Source organism: Sminthopsis crassicaudata, chromosome 3, assembly GCF_048593235.1.
Source record: "Sminthopsis crassicaudata isolate SCR6 chromosome 3, ASM4859323v1, whole genome shotgun sequence".
NCBI classification, from domain to species: domain Eukaryota; kingdom Metazoa; phylum Chordata; class Mammalia; order Dasyuromorphia; family Dasyuridae; genus Sminthopsis; species Sminthopsis crassicaudata.
The window spans coordinates 313,039,711-313,067,398 of NC_133619.1; the positions used below are offsets into that span (position 1 = coordinate 313,039,711).

Sequence of the window (27,688 nt, forward strand, 5' to 3'; positions counted from 1 at the left end):
CAATAATATTATAAAGACAACTTTCAAAGTCTTGGAAATTCTAATCAATATATTTACCAATCATAATGTTCAGAGGAATCATGATAAAACATGCTACCTATCCACAGGCAGAGAGGTAATAGATTCAAACTAGATTAAGATTTTTTTTCACATAGTCAATGCAGGAATTTATTTTACTTAACTCTACATGTGAGTAGCAAGTTTTGTTTTTCTTACTTTCTCAATTTTTTTTCTCAATGAGTAGAAATGTCAGGGAAAGAATGCAGACCTAGAAATAAAATAAAATTTAATTATAAAAAATACTATTTCAGACACTAAACTTTGTGACTTGTCAAATAATTTAATCTCTCTCTCAGTTTATTATTCTGTAAAATAAAGAGAACCCATATCATAGTACCTACTTCATAGGGTTATGTGAAGATCAAATGAGATAATATATGTAAACTGCTTTACAAATTACATAACACTATCTAAATGCTAGACTAGCTAGATGCTCAGTTGATGAGAGTACTAGTCCTGAAGTCAGGAAGACTTCAAATCTGGCCTCAGACACTTACTAGCTATGTGACCCTGGGCAAGTCACTTAACTCTGCCTCAGGTTCTTCATCTGTAAGGAAATGGCAAACCACTCCAGTATCTTTGCCAAGAAAATCCCAAATGGCATCATGAAGAGTCAGACATGATTGAAACAACTGAACAACAAAAATATAAATGTTAACTATTTTCATTATCATAGAATTAAAATAATGCTATCACAATTAGAAAAAAGAGCTAAAATATAGAAATTATAAATCACTTTTCATCAAAATGAAAATGTCCTAATCCAGGTAGCCATTCACACGAATGGCTTAACTTTAATAGTTTCTGATAATAAATTACACTACTATATAACACTTCTTTTGATATTAAACAGAGAAATTATTCTGGAAACTTGACTTTCACAGATAGAAACTCATACTTCTCATACAGCAATTAAGTAGAATTAATACAGGGTTTAAGTGAACTTATGTACCCCACAATCTCTATCAATGTACCAATGGCATTGGGGGAGACAATATTCTCATGAACATATTCCAGGTACAAATACTGAACTTCTTTAAAACCTAAATTCCCAGTTTTACAATCCAAAATAAAATATATCTAGAAGGCCAATATCATTTAATCCAATTGTGATATCAAAATCTAATTTATTATTTATTATAATCTGTTCCAAACCAACCAAATTTATCCTGAAAAGAAAAAAATATATCAGTAATGAAGAGAGCCATCTACACCCAGAGAGAAGACTATGGGAACTGAGTATAGACCACAACATAGTATTTAACTCTTTCTGTTATTGTTTGCAGCATTTTTTTCCTTCTCAGGTTTTTTTTTTTCTCTTTCTAGATCCAATTTTTCTTGTGCTGCAAGATAACTGTATAAATATGTATACATATATTGGATTTAACATATATTTTGACATATTTAACATGTATTGGACTACCTACTATCTGTGGAGGGGGCAGGGGGAAGGAGGGGAAATTCTGGAACAAAAGGTTTTGCAAGGGTCAATGTTGAAAAAATTGCCTATGCATATGTTTTGTAAATAAAAAGATATGATTAAAAAAAAAGAAAAGAAAAAGAAAAAAAAACAGCACTATTTCCCTGTAGAAATAGTCATTAATATTTTCTTTATTTTAACAAATCCCTAGAATGAAAAAATAATTTTTAAAAATTTTTTTCCTTTCTTAGTTAGCTGCACCAAGAGGCTATAAAAGAGATTAAATGAAATACAATAACTTTGCTTAGTTTAGATTTTAATTCCAATCAGATAAGTCAGAAGCATCTACTTGAAAGGTTCAATTTCTTTTTCCTGACCCTTATTTTATTAGGAGTTATTTCCCCTTTTCATCCAAGTATTTGTTAGGGACAATCAGGTGGCATAGTGGATGGAGCCTCAGATCTGAAGTCAGGGAGATCTGAATTCAAAAGTGGTTTCTAATACTCAATAGCTTTGTAAACATGGGCAACTCTTCCGACATCTGTTGGAGTTTATTTTTTTTTTAATCAGTAACATGCCTACGATTGTTGTGAGGATCAAATGAGATAATTGTAAAACATTAACACAGTCCCTGATACATAGTAAATGCTATATAAATGTTAGCTCATAATTATTTGTTATATATACATACATATGAGCAGATAAGAAAAAATCTTTTATGACAAAACATGACATCTTCTAGAGGTCACAGATCTTTATCTCTAGATTCCTCAAGATCTAGTGGGGGTTAACCCAATACTTCTGACCATACAAAGAGCCTTCATAGTCTCTAGGAGTCCCTATAATCTGTTTTACAATGGGATTTAATTGAAGTAGATATGAGTTTTTCACTAATGCAGTATCTCATTAGACATTTAAGTCCTTTAGTTTTTATGTTGGTTATAGTGGGTAGATTTTTATACTTCTATGGAAAGATTGATCTCATGAGCTCCAATAGATCTAATCACCATATTTATATAGAACTTCCCAATTTATATAACTCATTCTAACCTTTTTCCTGAGCTCCAGTCCTTATTCTATAACTATAATACATAAGGTATTTTATAACTATTAGGTTAACTAATAATAGGAGCCTCCAATTGAATTCTAGCTATCTAGATTAATGGCTAACAGGAGCCAAGTACTATACTCTCATGGGATTCTTATTTAATATCTACCAGTTCCTGAGAATCATCTTCTAGAAATCTTTTGTACATGCCCTATTTTTAAGAACAGATATTGCAAGTTTTTTGTGCAATTCATGAAATTAAAAATAAATGTAAATTAAAAGCAAAAGAAGGAATTCTCATTACTGAACTTAGAAGGTCTTTCATCCTGAGTTGTGAGTTACCATAATAAACATTCCTGGTACCATTTGTGTGTGCATGTGTGTGTGTGTTGTGTGTGTGTGTGTATGTGTGTGTGTGTGTTTGTGTATAGTTTTATAAGGGATATGGAGAACAGGAGAGCTAATAAGCTTTCCTACCCAATTTCTCCACCATTTAGCATCACATGTTCCCTGAAAGGACTTTGGGGTAATCTAGTAACTACATAAGAGAAATAGAAAACAGTTCATATATCCTAGCAACATTTATTGAAGATAAATCAATATCTCATCAATCAGTTGGATTCTAAAGGTGAAACACAGGAAGTGGGGATTCTTCCATATACTTCTAGGATAAATATGTTTTGTTTGAAGTCTATAGATTGAATTTCATGTCTAGAACTTGTGCCAAGACTAGTTTGTATGATACAGCAGCAGAAAAGGTGACTTCCTAACTTTCCTGATATTTACAGAGTGAGGATTATTTCTAATGTATTCTGGTATATTTTACACTCAATGATTTTCTTAATTCCCACGGGTTTTAAGTCTTGATTATGAGAGGTATCAATCTATTCCTAGACTAGTATTTTGGTAACTATGGGTATTTACACACACACACACACACACACACACACACACACACACACACTCTTAAAGGAGGGTGAAAGGAAGGAGGATGGAGATCTGGCTCATCTTATAACTTACTTTAGCCATCATGTTAACATCCCTACTCAGTGAACTCCAGTGGCTCTCTCTTGCTTCTGGGATCAAATATAAATTCTAATGGCATTTAAAATCATTCAAGACCTTGCTTCAACATATTTTTCTAACCCTATTTAAACAATATTCAGCTCCACAATTCTATTGTTCAGTCAATTAGCTTTCTTACTGTGTCTCACAGACTCCTCTAACTTTCCATCTCTTTGTCTTTGCACTGACTGTCTCCCATTTTCTTCTTTCTAATCTCTATTTCCTAGGATCCCTATTTTCCTTCAAGACTCAGGTAAGTGGAATATTATTGTTCTGTAAGAAATGACAAACAGGAGGAATACAGAGAGGTTTGGAGAGACTTACATCAACTGATGCTGAGTGAAACGAGCAGAACTAGGGGATCATTATACACTTCAACAATGATACTGTATGAGGATGTATTCTGATGGAAGTGGATATCTTCAACATAGAGAAGAACTAATCCAATTCCAATTGATCAGTGATGGACAGAATCAGCTACACCCAGAGAAGGAACACTGGGAAATGAGTGTAAACTGTTAGCATTGTTTTTTTTTTTTTTTTTTTTTTTTTTGTTTGTTTGTTTGTTTGTTGGTTGGTTTTGTTTTGTTTTGTTTCTCTTCCCAGATTATTTTTACCTTGCGAATACAATCCTTCCTTTGCAACAACAACAACAACAAAATTCAGTTCTGCACATATGTATTGTACCTAGGATATACTATAAGATATTTAATATGTATGGGAATGCCTGCCATCTAGGGGAGGGGGTGGAGGGAAGGAGGGGAAAAACTCGGAACAGAAGGGAGTACAAGGGATAATGTTGAAAAAAAAATTTTACCTATGCATATGTACTGTCAAAGAAAATGTTATAATTATAAAAATTAATAAAAAACAAAATAAAATATAAAAAAATAAAAAATAAAAAAATAAAGCAAGAACAAAAAAAAAGATTCAGGTAAGGATCACTTTAGGGTAAACCTTTTCTTTTTCTTTTTTAAAAATGTATTTATTTATCTAAAATTTAAATGCAAAATAAGAAAAAACAAAATAGAAAAAGGCAGACGGACAACCCCCCCAAAAAAAAACCCCAAAAGTTATTGTCATGGGCCCAGCAGAATGTAGGGAAGGATTCAAAATATTTCCATTTAATAGAAGATATTATATTCATAACTGTTCATCTTTTCTTTGCTTCCATGTATGTTTTCTTTTGTTCTTTGTTGCGCACTTTTTAACTGTATTCTATTTTTCCCTTTCCTCTCCCCATTCTCCCAAAAAGGCTGCAGTTAAGCATGGATATAATTATATACACATACACAAACACATATATACATATATAATATGTATTTATGCATGCATATATCCATATACACCCCTATTACAGACATATACATACACACATACATATCCCTATACACATACTTCTATAACAATTTTAATATGGCTGATATATAATGTAACTTTATCTCTTGATAGAATCTTTTTTAAGTTTGATTTTGTCTGAGATCAAAGACTACTACCCCTACTTTTATTCCTAGTAAATTTTACTCTTGATTATAATTATTATTGATGTTTTATTTTCTATTCCTGTTGATTCTTCTACTTTACTTCTACCCATTAACTTGTCCTGCAATTATTACTTAACCTCCCTGCCATATATTCTCTTTCCCACCTTATCTTATTCTCCCCCCCCCCCTTATTTCTTTATAGATTTTGGAGAGTGCTATATTCTTTCTGGTGAGTGAAACCTTTTCTAATCCTCTCATTTGCTCCTGCCATCCATACAAGATTACTTTGAATTTCTTCATATATATATTTATATATACTAAAGTATGTTTGTATTGCCTCCCCATTAGAATGTAAATTCCATGAGGACAGTAACTCTTTTGCTTTTGTTTTTGTAATCCTGCTACTTATCATTGCAGTTAGTGCACAGTAGTAAATAGGTGAGTGTTGCTTGATTAATTGATTGGCAAATTTATTACGAAGAGACAACTGTATGACTCTAGCGCTAGACCTGAATTCAAATTCAGCATCAGTCATTTACTCAGCTAAGTTTACTAGCTGGATAATCCCTGGAAAAGTAATTTTCTTTCTGTCTTCCTCAGTTTTCTAGTAGCATTTTACCTCCCAGGGTTATTTGTGAGGAACAAATGAGATATTTGTAAAGCCCTTTTTAAAGCTTAACATATTACACAAATATCATTGTGTTGTTACTATTGGGTTTTTTTTTTCAATACATTGAGAAGGGAGCCTGCTCTCAGGGTCTTGGGTTGGAGTTTATGAAATATTCTCATCCAGGTATTCCTAGAGCTATAAGGAGTAAACAACAAAAAGAAAAGAACAGAAATCCTTAAGTTTGTCCACAGCCTTCATTTCTGCCTTGATTTTAATTCTCCTGAGCCACTTTCCAGATGTCATTATCTGTATGAATGCAGTGAAACAGGTTAAGAGTCGATCAGGAATATGGCTCACTACTTCATTTACTGTAGTTTCTGACATCAAGGAGATGGATCAGGAAACAAGTACAAGCAATTACAAAAAGAACATCGAACAACATGTTTATGCTAGGATGAATCCTATTGCTGCCACATTGTAAACTTAGCCTTTGTCAAGCTTCTTTTAGTTGAGAAAAAAATAAAATTTCAGAGCATGACTAATAAAAGAGTTGGAAACAGATGTGTGACATTTCTGAATGTAGGGCCTGGCTTACTACAAGGGTTTCTAGATGCAACAGATTCAGAGTAGATTAGAAAAGTTTCTAGGAAATTTTTTGTTATGTGTTATCTCCTAGAGATCCTATGTAATTTATTGTTCAGTAGTATCCATCTCTTTGTGACCTCCATGGATTATCTTGTCCATGGTATTTTCTTGGCAAAGACAATAGAGTGGTTTGTCATTTCCTTTTCCTGCAGATTAAAGCAAATAAAAGTTTTTCCAGTGGATTAAGGCAAACCAGACTTTCCTAAGATCATATAGCTAATACACATCTGAAAACAGATTTGAACTCAGCTCTTTCCAATTTGAGACTTAGCTTACTCTCTACTGAGCCACCTATCTGCCTCCCATGAAATTGTAATGGCAAAAACATTAAAGCTATTACTTGTACAGACATATATAAAATTCAGATTTAAAATTACTTCTCTTATAAAAAATAGGGGAGGATGTAGGAAAAAGATGGATTTCCTCTGACATATAAATGAATCCAACTTGCCTTGATAGGTACAACAACAACAACAACAACAACAAAAACACCTCACACCTGTTTTTTCACTTTTGGTCTTATTTGATAAAGTTAAAAAAAAAAATAGAAAGGAATTTGATTCTGTTTCTTTCTTCCTAAGAAGGGAAGGAAGAAAACCATGAGAGGGGCAAAATCCCAGAAAGAAAAAGCAGGTTCAGAGATAAACTCTCACTCACTTCTGTTCCATATGCTCTTGGACTTGTAACCTTATCCGTCAAACAGAAACTCATCCCTTGATTTCTCAATGCAATGATCTTTTTTCATTTCACATTCTTGTGACTTCTCTGAAACTTTCAACCATGACCTCATCTATGCTCTGCAGATTTTATTAGGTTTTTTTTTTTTATAACATTGTTTTTTAGACTTTTCCTTCCTGATCACTCCTTCTCAGTGGGCTTACCTTGGTCGATTGTTGTCCTTAATTCTCAAAGAAGACCAAATTGATATCACTATGTTAGTCAAGTTAGTGTGTTTAATTGTGGTTGATCAGACCAATACAAGCTCAGAATGCTCTGCCACAGGTCAGACACAAATAGTCACGATATACAATTGGAGTCTTTTCTCTAACCTTGTACATCTCGCATTTCTTCTGAGCTAACTCAAATCTACTTTTCTCATAAAGCACAGCAACTTCTCTGATGAGGGCACGCCACACTGGGTGTTCTGTGCCAGTATCTCCCATATCATACAATCAATTTCAAAATTCTTAAAAAAGATCTTGAGAATGTCCTTGTAAGCACTTGCCATGTATGAGTTCTCCATAAAATGATCTTTTTGGCAAACATATATTTGACATTCGAACAGTGGGTTGATCTACATCATCATCATCATCATCATTATCATTCAAATCCTTCCTCTATTTAAGGATGAGCCACAAATTTTACCTAGGATCCTCTTCTCTTTTTCAAATCTGTCTCTTTGTCTCTGTCTCTGTCCCTCTTTACCTTATCAGTTCAAATGAGTCTAACTAATTACTCTATTCAAATACCCCCCCCCCCCAATCTACAAATCTAGTCTCCACTTTATGGCACAATGATTAGAGACTCATCTCTTTGATTTAAAATATGACTTTAAATACATACTAGCTATGTAATTCTGAACAAAGTCATTTCCCCCTTTTTGCCTCAGTTTCTTCATCTGTAAAATGACCTGGAGAAGGAAATAGCAAGCCATTCCAGTATCTTAGCCAAAAACACAATACAAAGAGGTCACAAGGAGTCAGATATAACTAAACAACAGCCTCATATTATCACCTACCTTTTGGACATTCCTCCTAAATAATTATCTTAAACTCAACATGTACAAAGTAGAACTCATTTTTCCCACTGTCTATTCCTCTTTTTTCTAACTTCTCTGTACTAGTCCTTCACAAATTTTGCAACCAGTGAACTATCACTAACTCTTTACTCTCTCTACACATCCATCCAAAACATTGCCAAATCTCAATGATAGTTCATCAACATCCTTCATATTGCTTTCCCTTCGTGCAGATAACCTCTGCATTTGTTTAGCATTTCATCACTTTCTTAACGCACAAACAAGAAGCTAAGAGGCACTATACTGCATAGAGTTGTGAGTCTAGAGTCACAAAGACTCGTTTTCACGAGTTCAGATCTGGCCTCAGACATTTACTGGCAAGTCACTTAACTCTGTTTGCTTCAATTTCTTATCTGTAAATGAGCTAGAGAAGGAAAAGGCAAAAAACTACACTAGTATTTCTACCAAGAAAACCCCAAATGAGGTCATCAAAATTTGAACACAAATGAAAAATGACTAAATAACAACAATAAAAATCACAAGCTGGTCCATATCGCTCCAGCTCCAGAATATTTAATAATTTCTTATTTCTTCAGGAAAAAAAAAACCTTCAATTTTCTCAATTTAGTATTTTGAAAACCCTTCACAATGCGGCTCTAACTTATCTTTCCACTATTATTTTCTATTACTCTACACATATTCTGTGTCTACCCAAATCTACATGCTAATCCTTATAGATGCTGTTCTATTTCCATTCTCCAAATGCTTTTCCATATCTCTTAGAATCCCTACTTTTTTTTTGAGCTCAGTTGTTACATAGGGTCCTCTTTTAATAATGCTCCAATTGTCAGTGCCTTCCCAGCCTCTGAAATCATTTGGGATAAATATTATATTCATAAATAAAATATTCACTTGGAATAAATTTTGCATTTCAATATTTGCCTGTACTAACAGAATTATAGATTTTCAGCATTTGTAGGGACCTCAGAAGTCATCAAGTTTAAACTTTACCTGTAACAGAAACCCTATTCCATAACCCTATTCCATTATTTATTCTTTGCTTAAGAAAACCTTCAGTAAACAGGAGCCCCACCACCTCCAAAGATAGCCCATTTGACTTTTGGACAGTTCTAATTTATTTTGTAGTCATTCTTTTTTTCAATGCAAAGCCTAAATCCGCCACTTTTCAAGTTGTATCTGTTGTTTTTAGTGCTCTCCTCTGGAATCAAATGAAAAACTCTGTACATGACAGCCTTTCAAATACTTCGACTACCTTAGTATTCTGAGTCTTAGATTCTCCATATTGTTTACTTCAAATGTTCTTCATATATCATGAACTTAAGACTTTTTAGCATTCTGGTTCTTTCTTGGACCCCTAGTCTCTTCACATTCTATAGCTTATCAATGTTTTGTTAAAATGTGGCACTCAGAATTGAACAGAGTAGTCCAGATGTAGTAAGACAGGAAAATGTGCAGCTTCCAGTTATTCCTGAAAACTGTCACTCTCATAATGGTAACCAAGGTCCTACTAGACTTTTCAGCTCTCCTTTGTTGTTGTCTCATAGTAAGCTTTCAGTCCATCCAAACCCAGTACTTTTGAAACAAATTAGCTGCTGAATAATAATGGCAATTTTAAAGCCCATCTTATTATATTTGTCCCCCACTCTTGTAAGCTTGTCAAAAAACATTTTGAATTGTGACTCTGTTATTTAGTTTATGTCACTTAACAAAGGAGGGGCTCTCATTTATAACTCAAAAAATGAAAAGGATGCTACTTTCTTTTTATTCAAATTATCAAGTAAAACATTAAATTATTTTAAATTAATTAAATCAATCACAAATTAAACAACACAGAGCCACACCTAAATCCATTAGATACACCCAATTATATGAAGTCATTTTTAAACTTTTTCTGGTTCAGCTAATTAACTTATTTCTGAATCCTTCTGGTTGCACCATTGCCTAGCAAATATTTCCCCACTTCTGCCCCCCCCAATATTATTCAGATGCTTTATCAGATTACTGAATAAATTATGGCATGTTTATTTAATGGAATACAAATGCACTAAAGATAAATTATGAAAGGGGTTTCAGAGAAACCTGAGAAGAAGTTATGAAATAGTGCAGAGTGAAATGAGTAGAACCAGAAGAATGATTTATACTCTCATAACAATATTGTAAAAACTTTCAAAGTCTTGAGATCTTAAATTAGTACAATGGCCAAACATGATTCCAGAGGGCTGATGATAGAGCATGCTACCCACCTTCTTACAGAGAGGTGTACTAAATATGAAGAACAAGTTACATTTTATGGACATGGCCAATGTAGGAATTTGTTTTCTTTAACCACACATATTTATAATAAAGGTTTTATTTAACTTTTTTGTTTTTGTTTTTGTTTTTCTTTTTGGGAATTGGGGGGGAGGTGGGAAGGAGAGAAAATAAAAAGTATTATTTAAAACCTTGCTAAAATGTAGGTATGTTATATGTACAATATTTCTACGATTTAGTTTAGCACTCTATCGAAAAATCATCTAATCAATTAAGTTGTACCAAATTATGGGGAGCTAGGTAGCACAGTATATTGAATGCTTATCCTGGAGTCAGGAGGAGTCATTTTTGTGAGTTCAAATTCTTCGAAGATATTTACTAGCTGGGTGACTCTCAGAGAATCACTTAATCCTGTTTCCCTCAGTTTCCTCATCTGTAAAATGAGCTAAAGAAGGAATTAGCAAATCACTCTAGTATTTTTGCCAGGAAAACCTCAAATAGATTCATGAATAGTTGGACATGACTGAAAAACAACTGAATAATAACAACTGATGTGACTTGTTCTTGAAACCAAACTGATGCTATGTGATGACTGATTCTTTTTCTTTTTAATCTATTTTAATGGTATACTATTTTTCCTATTACAAGTAAAGATGGTTTTCAATATTCATTTTCTAAGATTTTGAGTTCCAATTTTTTTCCTCCTCTCCCTTATCTCTTCCCTTCCCAAACCAGCAAACAAACTGATATAGGTTATACAAGTACAATCAATTCTTAACATATTTCCATATATGACTACTTCCTCTTTTAGGAGTTTACTATCTCTTTAAAAATATGTTCTATAGTTTTGTCAGGAACTGACATCAAACTCACTGGTCTTTATTTAACAGTTTTTATTTTCTTCCCTTCCCCCAAAATCAGAACATTTGCCTTCTCCACTTCTGTGCTACTACTTCTGTCTTATATGACCACTCAGGTATTACTTTAGTTTAAGCACATTTTAATGAAATCTTAACATTTTAAAAAAAATCTACAAGGCAGCAACAAATCTGTAGATTTATATTTGTAGAATATAAGCTACTTTAGGATGATTTCATGCTTTTGAAATCCCAGAATTTAGTACCATATTAGGCATTTAACAAATACTTGTTGAATTAAATTGAACCCATCATCTCCCCAGAGAGTGATGGATGGGTTAAGGCAAGAAATGGGAAAATCATAGCAACAATTATCAAAGGAGCTAGTTTTTTGTTTGTAAAATTTTGTTTTTGAAACAACACAGTTGAAGAAAAGTTGTTAGGGGCGGGGAGGGAAGGAGAGTGACTGAGGCTGAGAACAGCAGTCCTAGTCTTTTTTACAACCCTAGTCCTATCTTGTCAGCCACATTCCAATAGGATTGGTGGATTACTTTAGAGCTAAAGAATCACAACTATTTGGCTGCTACAACAGGAATATAGGTCCATTAAAGTCATTAATTCCTTCAGCATAATGATAGGTGAAATCATGTCCTAGAAGGCATTTGTTCCCTGAAAATTTGGTTGTGAATGGGTAATCAGTTAGATGTCATTATAATAGTGTTTTCTGAATTTACCATGTAGAGTTCAGTTATAATATACTAACAATATTATTATGAAATGAAGTCAGTTGGACAGTGTTATATAGGGTACGTCTATTGGTTCAGGAGATTATTAAAATAAGAGAATTGGGAATGAGAATAATTTATTTTAATAAAATATAATATTTTGACAATATGAAGAGAAAGTAGTGTTATTTATAAATATTTCTATTTGGGGGCCTGAGATTTCATTCATATTGACATTCATATCCACTAGCCTGCTAACAAGGTAGATCATCCTTGCTCTGTAATTTAAAATCTTGGGAAGTTATCTGAAGCAATATGGAGGAAGTTACATGAATTTTCTCATAGTATCACATAGCTAGTATGAATTAAAAATGGGATTTGAACTCAGGTTTTCCTGACTCTGAAGTTAACTATCCATTCACTATACTCACATTGCCACTCGCATTTTTAGTATTATTAGTATTAGTAGTATAGAAACTGAAGGAAGAATCAACTATGATTCTTTATTTTTTAAAACCTGACATTTTGGGAGTGGGGGTGAGGAACAAGCAATCAGAAGTTATTTGAATTGCCCAGAGTCATATACCTAGTACAAGTCTGAAGTAGGATTTAAATTCAGGTCCATTCTAAGACCAGATTTCTATTCATTAGACCACCTACCTTCCCCTTTTGGTTTTGTTGTTGTTAGAGGTAAGGCAATCAGGAATAAATGTGAAGATACAGGCAGAGACAGAAAGACAGTGAGAGAGAAGAAGGGAGGAAAGGGGAAGGATAGAGACAGAGACAGAGAGACAGAAAGACACAAAGACACAAAGAGAGAAGAGAAAGAGGAGAGAGAATAAGAGAATGAAAGAAAAGAGAGGAGGAGAGAATGAGAGAGAGAAAAGAGAAAAGAAGATGGCAAAGAAGATAGAATGAGAGAGAAAAGAGAAGAGAAAATGACAGGATAGAGAAAAGAGATAAGAGAGAATGAGAAAAAAAGAGAATGTATGAGAGAGAAAAGAGAGAGAAAGAAAAAGAGAATGACACAAAGAATGAGAGGAGAGGAAAGAATGACAGAGAGGAAGAAGAGAAAGAATGAAAGAGAAGATAAGAGGGAAAGAGAAAAATGAAAGAGAAGAAAGAGAGAAATGAGAGAGAAGAAAGAAATGAGAGACAGAGAGAGACACAGAGAGAGAAGGAGAGAAGATCAAAGCAGGATCCAAGAAAGTATGATAATTTATTTTTATTTAAATTTCAGTTTTAAAGAAAGATGTTTAATACTAGACAGCCATATGATTAAAATTATACGAAAGCAATCGTCTTAGTTATTTAATTCTCAATATTTTCTCTCCAAATGCTCACTTGTTTTAAGTTCAGCTCTGACTGGTAGCCATGTAACTGCTAGTGTTTTGAAATAGTCTGGTCTCCGGTTCTTCTGGAATAGTGACTTGTTTCTCTTCATAAATCTGAAATAGATGGAGTGGGAAATGGGGTGTTTATGTACTATATTGTGAATAATAATTGTGCTGCTTCATCAATTTAAAAAAAGGAGGAGAAAAAGCTTTGTTTCTACCCTGTCCTTGCCCCTTGGCCAGGTCTCCATTTGTAGCGGAATGTTACACTGGAAATACAACACGTGTCTGGAGTCAGGAATGCCTGAATTCAAATCTGGCTTTAAACACTTGCTATCTGTGTGACCTTGGCCAAGTCCCCTAACTCTGTTTGCCTCAGGTTTCTCATCTAAAAAATGGGGACCACCATAATAGCACCTACCTCCTAAACTTGTGAGGGTTAAATGAGATAATAATAGTAAACATTTAACACACAGTAAACATTATATAAATGTTAGCAATTATTATAATTATTCTGTATCTACCTTTGAGAATCTTTCAATTTACTTATAAACAACAAACTCAGATGATATTTTTTATTGAGCTCAGGTCTTTTCTTTGCATAATGAAGCATTGCTCTTCAGAGATAGTTCCTCCTGGACAGCTATATGGCACAGTAGATAGAGTACCAGCTCTGAAGTCGGGTGGCCCTGAGTTCAAATCTAATCTCGGATACTTAATACTTACTAATTGTGTGTTATTCAATCTCAATTGTCTTGCCAGAGGAAAAGATAATTCTTCCTTCCCTTAATTCTATGAGATAAAAGACTTGGAAATCCCACCCAGAGCCTACACAATCATTCCCTATCAATCTAGCTAAATATCTTATGTTGGTTTGAAAAAGTTGCAAAATTTGGAGCATTTTCTTCTATAATTGAGAAACCAGGAAACCCTGTGATTCAATGATGGCCTCTGGAAAGTTTTTCCTTGGATGAAGGAATTCTTTTATAAAATCACAAGGTAGAATAGGAAGAGAATGGAGTCAGGAAATCAGGAGACCTGGCTTTGACTCCTTGTTTGGACTACTAATCTACTGTGAAACTTGAGAGTCATTTAAACCCTCTAGGCTTAAACTGGAAGGGATCTTAGAGTCATCCACAATTTCCTTGCCTATAATATGAGGGTGTTGAAATAGATCATCTCCAATTCAAATTTTCCCCACCTTCCACCCCCTTCCATCTCTATACCTCCATCCCTGATTTACCAATGGTTGAAAATATTTTTGACAAAGATTGATGCCTTCCAGTTGCTTTGAGTCTTCTCATCCCCCTCCCACAGTTGATTTCGTGTTTGAAGGACATGTAAGTAATTTCCCCCTAAACAAACTGTGATAAGCCAAAGCCAGATATTATGAATGAGGGAGCAAGTCCTGAGATGCCGAAGGTATTTCAAGCCCTAGGCTGTAGAATAGATAAGATTATAGGCCACTTTAGAACTAACAAATACTGCTGGATTATAGACCCAGACTTAAGCAGCTAGAGAAAAAAGGTTTTTGGTTTCATGAATAATAGAAGGCTTTGCACTGGTGATTTAACTTTGACATACCCATTAGCCGGAACCTTATGAGGAGACCTGAACCAGACTTGGCATATTTTCCACTTCCTGGCAGTTGTACTTGGCACCCCTCCTATGACTTCTGAGGGGAGAAATCCCACTCATCAGGATTGTTGGCATATATATTTTGCACTGTTTTCAACAATCATATTTTTACATGCTTTTTTATATATCCCTGTTTGAATGAAATCAGTTATTTATACCATTATTTTTTGGACCTCAACAATTGGCATTGTGAGGAGGATGGTGAAAAAAGGGAAAAGGGGAGACAGAAGATGGGAGAAGGAGGACATTAGACTATGGCATCTAATGGAATAAGAACTTTGGGCAGTTTTAGAGAAATCCCATTAGTGGGACAAAATAAGGGGCTTTGTGAAATCTGCGATGGGGGAAGTGGACGATACAGATGAAAAAAGAGGAAGACTGCATTTTTGTAGGAAAGAGAAAAAATTTAGTCTGTTTGAAACTTTAGCTTAATTTCTTCAACAAGAGAAACAGCTCAAAAAAGTTGCCCTGATTTGCTCTTTCTCACAGCCTTTTCTATTTTATTTATCTATTGTTCATTATATAGAACTAGTGTGAATGCTGTCAATAGTGTCAGTGTAGTCTGTGTTTATCTGGTTAGAGTTGCTTTTTTCCTATGATGTGAGTAGGCAAAAGAAAAAAATGTAATTAGAAGACAAGAGAATTTTCCCCCATTTGCTTTATTATAGCAAAAAGTTTCCAAACTTTTAAAGGATATAGTCTTTTTCTGTATTCCAAGTAGATCTCATGGTATGGCAAGAGAAAGGCAGCTAAAGGAAAAACCTATCTCCTCCTGAATAAGAAGGGATTAGCATTGAAAAACTAAAGAGAAGCTAAAATCTATGAGTAAATATAAATATAATCATTTTAAAAAATATAGATTTCCAAATTGTCGGAAGGATGGCTAACATGGACATTTTGTGAAATTTGTATATACGAATGCATTCAGAGTTCTCTTCCCTTTTCCCCTGGAGATGAATTTTTTTTTTTTCTTTTAATGATGAGAAAGGGGGAAATTTTATTGTGATGACCACATTAGAACCCTGGATACCTTAGAATTAGCCAGATTCAGGATAAGCAAAAGTCTTTATTCTTGGTCTTTAGCAGTAGAAGTCAAGGGGAATGGATGTGTAGGATCTCCACGACCTCATCTTTTTCTCTCCCATCCAGAAGTGATCGTGGCTAGTCTCACGTCATCCCAAATCCCTCCCACAATTTTCTGTATATACCAAATGATTGGGCCAGCACAGGATGGTGGGAAGGGCCATTTTCCAAGCATATTCTTATAGAGCATTGTTCAATTGCTAATTAGCCTCAAGTGCTGACCTCAGTGCATTAACTCAAGAGTTTCAGCCCTTTACAATTTATGACTGAGATTTTTGTAAATGAACCTGCAGAAGCCCCTCACTGAAGTCATTTTTTCCAAAGCCAAACAACCACCAAAAGATTGGGTGTTTTAATGGTAACAAATTTTGTAATCTGAGTACCTGTTCTAAGAGTTAATTTACTTTTTTAGTAGAAATATAGAAGATATTGAGTATCTATAAGAAATATTCATTATAAACATGTCATTTTCTCATGCGGAAAAAAAGCACATTATGTTCAACAGGAATGTGTGTGGGGTAACAAGCTTTTGTTAATTTCAGAATTAACCTGAAAAATTAAGAAATTGGCTTTTAGATTTTTAAAAGTTTAACATAGGTTAAATTACAAAGAGCTTTGATGAAATTTGTAAATTTATGTATTTAAATGCAAACAAATATATTTTCAATGAGTTTTGTCCTCCCTCTTCAAATACACACATTCTCATTCTCTCTCTCTCTCTCTCTCTCTCTCTCACACACACACACACACACACACACACACACACACACACACACACAGAGCGAGAGAGAGCGAGAGAGAGAGAGAGAAGAGAGAGAGAGAGCGAGAGAGAGAGAGAGAGAAAGAGAGAGAGAGAGAGAGAGAGAGACAGAGAGAGAGAGGCAGAGAGAGAGACAGAGAGAGAGAGAGAGAGAGAGAGAGAAAGAGAGAGAGAGAGAGAGCGCTACAAGTCCTTCTGCTAAATGGGAGGATAGTAATTATGAAGTACTTTGTTAAAGCAACAGCTTGGAAGTAATAAAATCAAGAGGATGATGAAATATTTAGCATGTAATCAAAGGTTGCTCATAGTAGATAAATAATTTTATGTGAATTACTGATTATCATGAAATATAACTGGACAAATTATAAATTGATTTGCTCCAAATTGTTTTTATTATTCAGTATGCTAGTTATATAATGTTGAAAAATATGGCAAAATAATGAAAAAAGTAGACCAACCTCCACACCTTTGTGAAAATAATGAGTTTATAAGCTGGAAAAAAACAATTGATGCTATATAAAGGTTTTCATTCTTAGACCTAGAGTTCTCTTCTTTAGGCCAAGAACCTTGAAAACCTTGAAACCTGCTGAAGGAGTCTCACCAGAGACCTTAGACCATGAGCAGAGAGATTAAATATCAAGACTTAAGAACTGTAGATCTGTCTATCCCAAGTTAAAAGGTTTTTATTCTTTAGAGATTGACATGCAACTCCTGAATTCTCAGAGATAATAAAACAAATGACTTAATTTTAGGGAAATGCATATATTTAATTTCTGTGTAAAACAATAAAATGTGACCAGATTATTTTTATGATTTTTAATTTTTACAGCTGATGGCCGTATTAGGATATGTCAAGCTAGAAAGAGATGAACTGGGGCCCAAATATTTAGAAAAGACTTTGTATGAACTTAAATAAGGTGAATGTTTTAAATAACTATCATGTACTATGTCCTAATTGTGAACTTGTTGATATTAATGTTAATTTAGGAAGCAATTATCCTGCTTTAGGTTATAATTTATTATATGAAGCAAAATCTCTTGGGATTGTAATTCTGATCTGATCTCAGTTTGATTTCTAGTAAGAGAGTTTATGATGCATAACCAATCACCCATCATATGCTAATGGAGGGAATGTTGCCTAGTACTTCCAAATGTAACAGTTATCAAGGTGGATGTGAATTGATGAAGAGGTGGAGAGCATGGCTTTATGAAGGTAATAGCAGGATCCTCCCATCTCAGTTTGGAAGTTGTCTCTACCACATCCCTCTTCCTCCTTTCACAGTAAATTCCTCTGACTAGAAGGAGACACACAAATATTTTATTATGAATCTTAATGTGACTACCATCAGGCATCCCTGAATTCACAATGAGGAGGATATTGGGGTGGAAAAAATATCACTACCCATTCCAGGCAAATAACACTTATAACAGCAATAGCAGCAGTAGCATTTATATGATGCTTTAAGGTATGCAAAGTACTTAACATACATTATCTCATTTGATCCTTATAACAACTATATAGTAAGCTCAATAAGGATTAACAAGATCAAGATATTTGCTCAGTGTCATAAAACTTATATATGTGGCAGAATTGAAACTCAACATCCTAATTCCAAATCTAAGGCAGTGGATGAGTGGTCCCAGTATTTGCAAAAAAACAAAGATCTTAGGAAGTGGAATAGCAACTTCAAATTTTTGAATGACATCAATTATAAGTAGGAGTAAAAATGCCACAGAGAGGAGATATTAAGATAATCATAACGACTAAACATAGAATTGTTTTTTGTTCTAATAATCAATACATTGGGAAATATAAAACAGGACCAGGCAATGCACAAAGCAGGAGTGATAATTCCCTGAATTATATGGAGATTCAAAATCACTTAGCCAGTTAGACGGTTGATTAAGATCAAATCAAGAACATTTAAGTCCATGGGATGTGGTTGTGGTAGATGATAATAGATATCATAATAACACTAATTTCACAGGAAAGAAAAGCTATTGATTAAGAAGGAAGAAAATGTGAAAGAATGAACCGAAATGAGGAAGAGAAAATCACAGGACTTGGATAACAAGACTATTTGGATTTCTGAGGTAATGGATTCTCCAAGGTCTAATTGTAGCATTCATTTCTAATAGGAGACTTTATAGCCTCTTTCTTAGATTTCACTTAGTATCCTATACCCAACAACTATCTCAACACATAATTCTGACTTAGAACAGAGGGCAGCCATGTCCTGAATTACTAAGGATGATTGAATTAGCTGTGTCACCATGATCCCAGTTAATGAGTGGAATGTAGTAGTATATAGCAAGGCCCTCACATATTATAAAGAAAGGATTAGATCATGTGATGAAGGAAGAATTTCAATTTGGAAGCCCCCTATACTAAGGGTTATTGTTTGTACTTTGTTCTTGAAGATAACCAGACATCAGGAAGGTGATGCCATGACTTGCAAGTGAATTGGATGTAAGTGAGGCAGACCTGTGAAAGTCAGGACCTTCACCCTCTCCTCCAGAATCTTCTGGGTCGAATGGCCAGATATGGAGATTCAGGATGACTGGCTGTGAGTCCATAGGCAGTGGGAAACTTTGAGCTTTTTAAATTAAGGTCTTTCCCAGGTTTCAGTTTGTCTGAGATAATGCCCAATCATTGATTAAGGTTAGGCAAGAAATGAGGTAAAGAATGGTCTCTTACAAAGTCAAAAAAATTATGTCTAGGAGGGAAGACCCTTATGGTTTTTGGCCAAAACCAAAAAAATTGCTATTCACACTCAATCTTTGCCAAATGATAACCAAGTAAAGCTTTCCTGGGAGATATTGTTGGCCAATCAATGAAAGTCAGAGTGATTTGGGCTTAAAATATGATCTTAAGAAAGAAATCAAATCCACAAAGACCAAGATATCTTGTGAGAAGGCAAAGTAAGAAACTATAATTATAAAACACTTTCTACACAAATAAGAGTCAGATCTAATCTCTTGGGAAAATAGCAAATGCTCATAGGTAGGCCGAGCTATATAATAAAAATGATAATACTACCTAAATGTATCTACTTTTTAGTCCCATACCAATCAAACTCCCAAGAAATTATTTTACAGAGCTAGAAAAAATAATACCTAAGTTCATCAGGAAGAACAAAAGGTCAAGAATTTCAAGGGAATTAATGAAAAAATGCAAATGAAGGTGGCTTTGCTGTACCAGACCTAAAACTATATTATAAATAGTGGTCATCAAAATCATTTGGTACTGGCTAAGAAACAGAGTAATCAATCAGTAAACTATATTAGATTTATAGTACAAAAATAGTCAATGACTATAGTAATCTAGTGTTTGATAAACCCAAAGACCCCAGCTTTGGGGATAAGAACTCACTATTTGATAAAACCTATTGAGAAAATTGGATACTAGTAGGGCAAAAACTAGACACTGATCCACATCTAACATCATATACCAAGAAAAGATCAAAATGGGTTCATGATTTAAACATAAAGAGTAATATTATAAGCAAATTAGGAGAACAAAGAATAGTTTACCTCTCATATCTGTGCAGTAGGAAGGCATTTGTGGCCAAAGAAGAACTGGAATACATTATTGAATACAAAATAGATAATTTTGATTATATTAAGTTAAAAAGTTTTTGTACAAACAAAACTAACGCAGACAAGATTAGAAGGGAAGCAAAAAATTAGAAAACATTTATATTCAAAGGTTCTGATAAAGGCCTCATTTCTAAAATATATAGAGAATTGAAGCAAATTTGTAAGAAACCAAGCCTTTCTCCAATTGATAAATGGTCAAGGGATATGAACAATCAATTTTCAGATGAAGAAATTGAAATTATTTCTAGTCATATGAAAAAGTACTCTAAATCACTACTGATCAGAGAAATGCAAGTTAAGACAACTCTGTGGTATCACTACACACCTGCCAGATTGGCTAAGATGACACAAAAAGATAATGACAAATGTTGGAGGGAATGTGGGAAAACTGAGGCACTAATACATTGTTGGTGGATCTATAAACTGATTTGACCATTCTGGAGAGCAATGTACAGCTATGACCAAAGAGCTAACAAGCTGTGCATACCCTTTGACTCAGTAGATTCTACTGGGCCTGTATCCCAAAGAGATCATAAAGGAGGGGAAGGGACCCACAAGTGCAAAAATGTTTGTGGCAGCTCTTTTTGTAGTGAGAAGAAACTGGAAATCGGGTGGATGCCCATCAGTTAAAGAATGGCTGAATAAGTTATGTCATATAAAATGTTATGGAATATTATTGTTCTATAAAAAATGATCAACAGGTTGATTTCAGGAAGGCCTGGAGAGACTTACATGCACTGATGCTAAGTGAAGTGAGTAGAACTAGATCATTGTACATGGCAGCATTATACAATGATTGATTCTGATGGACATGGCTCTTCTCAACAATGAGATGATTCAGACCAGTTCCAATGGTCTTGTGATGAAGAGAGCCATCTGCTCCATAGAGAGTACTGTGAAACTGAGTGTGGATCATAACATAGAATTTTCATTTTTTTGTTGTTGGGAAATGAAGGAAAAAGGGAAGGGAAGGGAAGGGAAGGGGAGGGAAGGGAAGGGAAGGGAAGGGAAGGGAAGGGAAGGGAAGGGAAAGGAAGGGAAGGAAAGGGAAGGGAAGGGAAGGGAAAAAGGGAAGGGAAGGGAAAAAGAGAAGGGAAGGGAAGGGAAAAAGAGAAGGGAAGGGAAGGGAAAAAGAAAAGGGAAGGGAAAAGAGGATATAGTAAGAGAAGGAAGGAGGGAGGGAGAAAAAGAAGGAAGAAAAAACTACTGCCAAACTGGAACTGACCAGTTGGGTACCCAGTTGGACAGCTTCTACTGCTCAGAAATTATTTGTCCTTCATTCTTTAAGATGAATGTGGCATCAGGAAGATGATAAATTAGATGTAAGTGAGGGAAAGTTGCACAAAGTCACCAGCCCCACTTTTTCCTCTGGAGCCATCTGGGTCTGGTGACAAGATATAGATCAAGATGGCTAGAGATATCTTAGGATGCAGTGAGAGATGTTGCAATTAGGATTTACAAGACACATGGGGCCTATTATTGGATAGTGTTGCTAGGTAGGCAGTTAACACACAACTGTTTCTTTGCTTCATGCACAAAAGACTTTGTACTAGTGTAATTACCTTGGACACCTCCTCAAGCATATAAAAAGAATCCAGTGAGGGAAAACCCACCCCCTCAGATCTGGCATATTCTCCATTCCACAAAGGTCATGCCTCTATTCAAGTATCATGTCTCTGGAGAAAATGGAGGCAGAAGAGTGGGCTTGGAGCTCACCAGGATTTTGAGCATTTATCTTCAGACTGTGTTTGATAATTGTATTAAACTTACTTATTTATACCCCCTTCTTAGGTAGGGTCAGTCATTTACTTCTCTCCAATATCATATCCTAAGACAGCTTCTCCAGACACAAATCTATCCATTGTGTTAATCTTCTGGGCAGTCACTGAAATGAGACTCCAAAATTTAAATCCATGATATATTTTTTCCTAATTCTAAAGCTGCTTGAAAAGCCTTTTTCATCTATCAGCCTTTTTAAAGATCCACAAGTAAAGAAATCTGTCAAGAACTTCTTAAGTCTTCAAATAATTCAGACTGCAACTATAACATAAGATAATAGATTTAGAGCTAGAATCCAGAAGTTATAAAGATCAAAATGCTCCTTTTTGTAAATAAGAAAACAGAAAAACAAAAGTAAAATGACTTGTCTATATCTTATAGGAAAGTGGTGTCATTTGAGCTAAGGTCTTCTGACTGCAGAGCTATGGTTCTTTCCACTGTATTAAAATGCTTCCTATGGTTTGAAGATAAAAAAACACTAAAATTGTTATTTTTTGTAAATTCTTTTTTTAGTAGTAGTATTTTCTTTTCATTTGAAATTTTTTCCCAGGGAAAACATGCATTTTACAGTATCTGTAAATACAGGACTATGTTTACACTGACTTTTGAATTGAGTACATTTTGAAATGTTGGAATACTCATCAAACCCAATGTAATGTACAACAACAGCAAAAGAGAGGAATGCATTAGTAAACTCTTAAGAAAAGTTAATCCTGCTACTTAGCATAGTGGATATAGTACTAGCCCTGGAGTTAAGAGGACCTGAGTTCAAATCTAGCTCTGAAACTTACTAGCTGTGTGACTCTTAGGCAAGTCACTTAACCCCAATTGGCTTCCAAATCTTTCTTTTTATAGGAGAAAAAAAAGGCAAACCTTTTCTCAAGTGTGTTTTTTGCACTGGAGTCATTTTTTGGCCTTGTAACAATGTATAGCCACTCCTTCCATCAGGGGCCTCTTCATCAGGGCAACTTCATTTTTTATTTTTTTAGTTTCTTTTTTTTTCTTTTTTATTATAGCTTTTTATTTACAAGATATATGCATGGGTAATTTTTCAGCATTGACAGTTGCAAAATCTTTTGTTTCAATTTTTCCCCTCCTTCCCCCTACCCCCTCTCCCAGATGGCAAGTTGGCCAATACATGTTAAATATGTTAGAGTATATGTTAAATACAATATATGTATATATGTCCATATAGCTACTTTGCTGCACAAAAAGAATCAGGCTTTGAAATAGTGTACAATTAGCCTGTGAAGGAAATCCAAAATGCAGGTGGACAAAAATAGAAGGATTGGGAATTCTATATAGTGGTTCACACTCATTTGCCTATGTTCTTTCACTGAATATAACTGGTTCAATTCATTACTGCTCTATTGGAGCTAATTTGTTTCATTTCATTGTTGAAGAGGGCCATGTCCATCAGAATTGATCATCATTTGGTGTTGTTGTTGAAGTATATAATCTCCTAGTCCACAGCAACTTCATTTAAATTATCAAGAGAAATCTGATGTCAGAAAAAAGTCACTCGACTTGAATTCAAAAGACTTAAGTTTTAATTCTCTACTCTCTTGAGTGCTAATTGTTGTGAATTTGGGGGCAAGGTCAGGTAGATTTGTTTCTTCACTTAAGAAAGGAGGAGATTGCACATGATGATACTAGGTACCCCTTTAGCTCAGAATCCTTGAGTCCTATGATATCACTCTACTTAGAGCCTTTACAGATCAGCAGGCATCTGCCCAACTCAAGTGGGAAGTCCTGAAGGGGGCCCTCACTTCCTGTAACAATTCCTGACCTATAGAAGAGGAAAGTCACTTTAATATGTCAGCTTTGACATTCTTTTATGGTTTCTTTCTAGTGCTACGACAGAGACCAAAGGCAAGAGCCTCAGAGAAAGGGGATAACAATATCCCCAAAAGGAAAACTTTAGAGGTCATTGTCTTTATTTTGTTCAGGAGACAGAGAAAAAAGGTTGGAGAACTTTATTGTCCCATTTTCTTTTTCATTAAGAAATTGGTAGGCTTGGTAGTCATGTTTCCCTCCTACTCCTACTTATATCTGCATTGAATCTATGGTAGTATCAGTATAATGGTGTATCTTTTTAATTTGTTTTTTTTTTTAATTCTCTTTATAACTTCTTCAAATATCAGATAAAATAATAGTCAAGTTGTAAATGATCTCAAATATTACTTAGTTGAATCCTCCATTTTATAGATGAGTACAAAGGTCCCGACTGGTTAAGTGATTTAGTAGTTAGCCAGTTAGCAGCAGAGATAGGATTCATGATTACTGATGCAATGTTATTTTCTCTGCTCTTTCCCTCTTTCTTATGTAAAGGTAAAGATTGTTGTTGTTCTCACTCTTCATGACCCCATTTGGGATTTTCTTGGTAAAGTTACTGGAGTAGATTGCCATTTCCATGTTCAGTTCATTTTACAGATGAGAAAACTGAGGGAAACAAGGTGAAAGGTCACACAGCTAGTTAAGTGTCTAAGGTCAGATTTGAACTAGGAAGATGAGTCTTCATCACTCTAGGACTGGTACCCTATCCACTGCCCCAAGATAAAAACCATTACCCTCATTTTGCAAGTATAAACTTTAAATGTCCAGAGTTGGGAAGATTTCGCCCTAATAATTCAGGGGAAGTTAGGAATTAAACCCTAGTCTTCTAATCTTAATGTCCCCCTAAAGTACTTTGTTCTTATCTTCCAATTTATTAAAATAATGAATGCGTCACTCCTTAGTAAAAATACTTTGCTAACTTTAAAACACTCTGAGTATGGACTACTATTATTATTGGGTGTTGGAATCTTTTCTTTTTCTCTTTCTGAATGATCATTTATCCAAATGGTATGGCTGTCAAAATACTGGAATGGCAACTGGAAGAAACTGAAGGAAGAAGAGAAACAAGACAAAGGGGAAAATCCATGATGATTCTCGGGAAGAAGAAAATACTGAAGGATTTGGCCTTCATCTTGCACAAAAGAGATGGCATGGAGACGTGGCAAAGTTTTAAGAGATGCATCTTCTCCTTGCCTGAAAAAATGGCAGATGAGTTGGTCACATTATGCGGCTGGAGACTCTCTAAAAGATGAGCAGAGGAATGAAGAAGACCAAAAAATGACCTTACCTTCCCTATTCTTGTCTTCAATCGAGAGTAATTATGAGGAAGAGGAGTCCTCTACCAGCAGAATCCTCCCATTTAGAACTATAAATAACTCAGGGGAGTGAAACAAATCCATGGACCTAATGAGTTTCCATTTTCTCTGCTTTTCTTAATCATCTTTTATTAGAATGGTATATTTGCAAGTGAAAAATCTGTTCCAGCATAGTGGGGCCATCTTGTTACAATTTCATCTGTTCCTTCAGTGGGGTATATGGGCCAAGAAAATGAGACATGACCCAGATGCAAGACCATGTGGATCCCCATGCGAATACTTACACTGATGAAATTCATGTTTTGTGACCTTTTGACAACAATGTTTTATTTTAAAAGTACAATTAGATCTGTTTGACATTCTAAGTGAATCACTTCTAATGCATGTCAATCAACCTTTATTGCAGGGCTGTTGATTGTCATTTGACATAGATTAGCCTAGGCCTACCACATCACAATGGATCCTGAAACAAATTAGGCATGTCAGAAATATAATAAAAATTAAAAGTGTGTCCCTGTAGAACTGGTCTGGACCTTTTTCACCTAAAGAAGAGGCAGCAATGTAGAAAAATAGAACTCTGGACTAGAATTAATACACTTGGGTTTGCAGCCCAGATCAGGCCCTCATTAATTACATAACCACAAACAAGTCATCTCAGCTCTCACTTTTTTATATAAAATGGGGATAATGAAGTTCTACTTACCTCACAAGATTGTAATAAATAAAGCATTTTACAAATCTTTAAGCACTTTAGAAATAGATATATCTGTGTATACATATTTATGGTATATATATATATATATATATATATATATATATATACAATTATTCATATGTGTGATTATAAGTATGTATATACATGAAGGAAAGAGATGAGGGGAGGGAAAGAGGAAAAGAAAGAGAATGAATAAGGGAAGGAAGGAAGAGAAGCAGGAAAGGAGGGGAAAAAGAAGGAATGGAAATAGAAAGAGGAGGAAAGGAGGGAGTGAAGGAGAGAAAGAAAGGATGGATGAGAAGAGAGAGAAGAGTTAATTGTTTAAGTTTTCATAAGGTACATAGAGTGCAGAATACGTCTAGTGAAATGGTTACTTGACCCTTTGTATACGTGGCATACCTTTTTCCCAATCTCTCTCGTTTTAGCCCTTAGTTTTTTCATCTGTGCTTCGGCTGCTTCTGCTCTTTCCTTCGCATTGTCCAGCTCACACTGCTGGGTCTTAAACTGGTACAGATATTGATTGGCTTGTGCTTCCTATCAATAAACAAGAAGCCACAAGAGTTGAGGTAGTTTGGCACTTTTCTGCTATGCCCACGTTGTAAAAAAACAAAAACAAACAAACAAACCTTGAGAAGTCTGTAACAAGATTGCAACTCCTGAGTTCTGAGCTAAGCCTGTGACATTTCAGTTACATATGCAGGAATTCAGTTTTCAACGCATCAGGAGTTCAAGCTACAAACAAAACAGGCTTTAAAATATCCTTTCTAAAATCCTGATAACAGAACTTCAAGATTATTTGGACAACAATAGGTAGAGAACTGGGCCTAGAATCAGGAAGATCTGAGTTCAGATCTGGACTCTGACTCAAAATAGCTGAATGACCCTGGACAAGTCAGTTGATTCTGTTTGCTTCAGTTTCCTCATTTGTAAAATGAGCTGAAGAAGAAAATGACAAATCACTTTAGTACTTTTGCCAAGAAAACCCCAAATGGGGTCATGAAGAATTGGACATGATTGAACAACAGAAATCATTTAGTCCAACTCCCTCATTTTAAAATGAGGAAACTGAGGTCCAGCAGGGAACTGAATTAACTTTACCCAATAAATTTAAGTGCTTTGTCTAATGTTATAAGAACTAGAGATTCAAATTCTGGTTTTCTGACTCTAATATGGTTCTTAATGTTAGAGCAGGGATTCTTAAAATGTTTTCAGAGGTCAAAACTATTTTTATACTACTACTAAAAGGTTTTAATTTCTAATTTGGTAAATTTCTAAAATGGTAAATATGGTAATATATGGTCCACATAACTAAAAGCTCTTGGAGAAGGGTTTCTCATTAATTTTTAAGAGTCCGAAAGGGTTCTGAGACCAAAAAACTTGAGAATCATTGCAACAGAACATAAACTTTACACAGTGCTAAAACTTTCCCAGAAACCTTAGAGCATAATTATAGACTGAATACATCCAATTTTATGTGATTGACAGAAAGCAAAGCAGCCAGGGAAGTATAGGGAGACCTCTGGAGATCAGTGAGAATGTAAAATAAAAGGGAGCAGCTCCCATTAAATAACTCTATTTTAATTTGGATTGTGTTTTTGAATATACTTGTGTCACCTAAGCTTTGTGTTTCCTAAATACAATCTTATCTATCTCTCCTATCCCTAAACTCAGTGGCTGGTGCTTGATGGTCAGAAAAGGAAACTT

At 34.8% G+C, this 27,688-nt stretch overlaps 1 protein-coding gene across 5 annotated transcripts in view; it reads right to left on the reverse strand.

Moving 5' to 3' along the window:
- MYH15 (myosin heavy chain 15) overlaps positions 1–27,688 on the reverse strand; it is a 108,687-nt gene that overhangs the window by 8,419 nt on the left and 72,580 nt on the right. For 3 of the 5 annotated variants that reach the window (XM_074301118.1, XM_074301123.1, XM_074301120.1), the window contains exons 20-22: positions 26,384–26,518; positions 13,268–13,371; positions 217–268 (exon numbers count right to left, since the gene is read on the reverse strand). In XM_074301118.1, the coding sequence (XP_074157219.1) occupies positions 13,279–13,371; positions 26,384–26,518 (228 nt within the window). In that variant the 3' untranslated portion in view covers positions 217–268; positions 13,268–13,278. Of the gene's footprint in view, positions 1–216; positions 269–13,267; positions 13,372–26,383; positions 26,519–26,610; positions 26,717–27,688 lie in introns of all 5 variants that reach the window. The other 2 variants (XM_074301121.1, XM_074301119.1) reach the window with 2 other exon arrangements.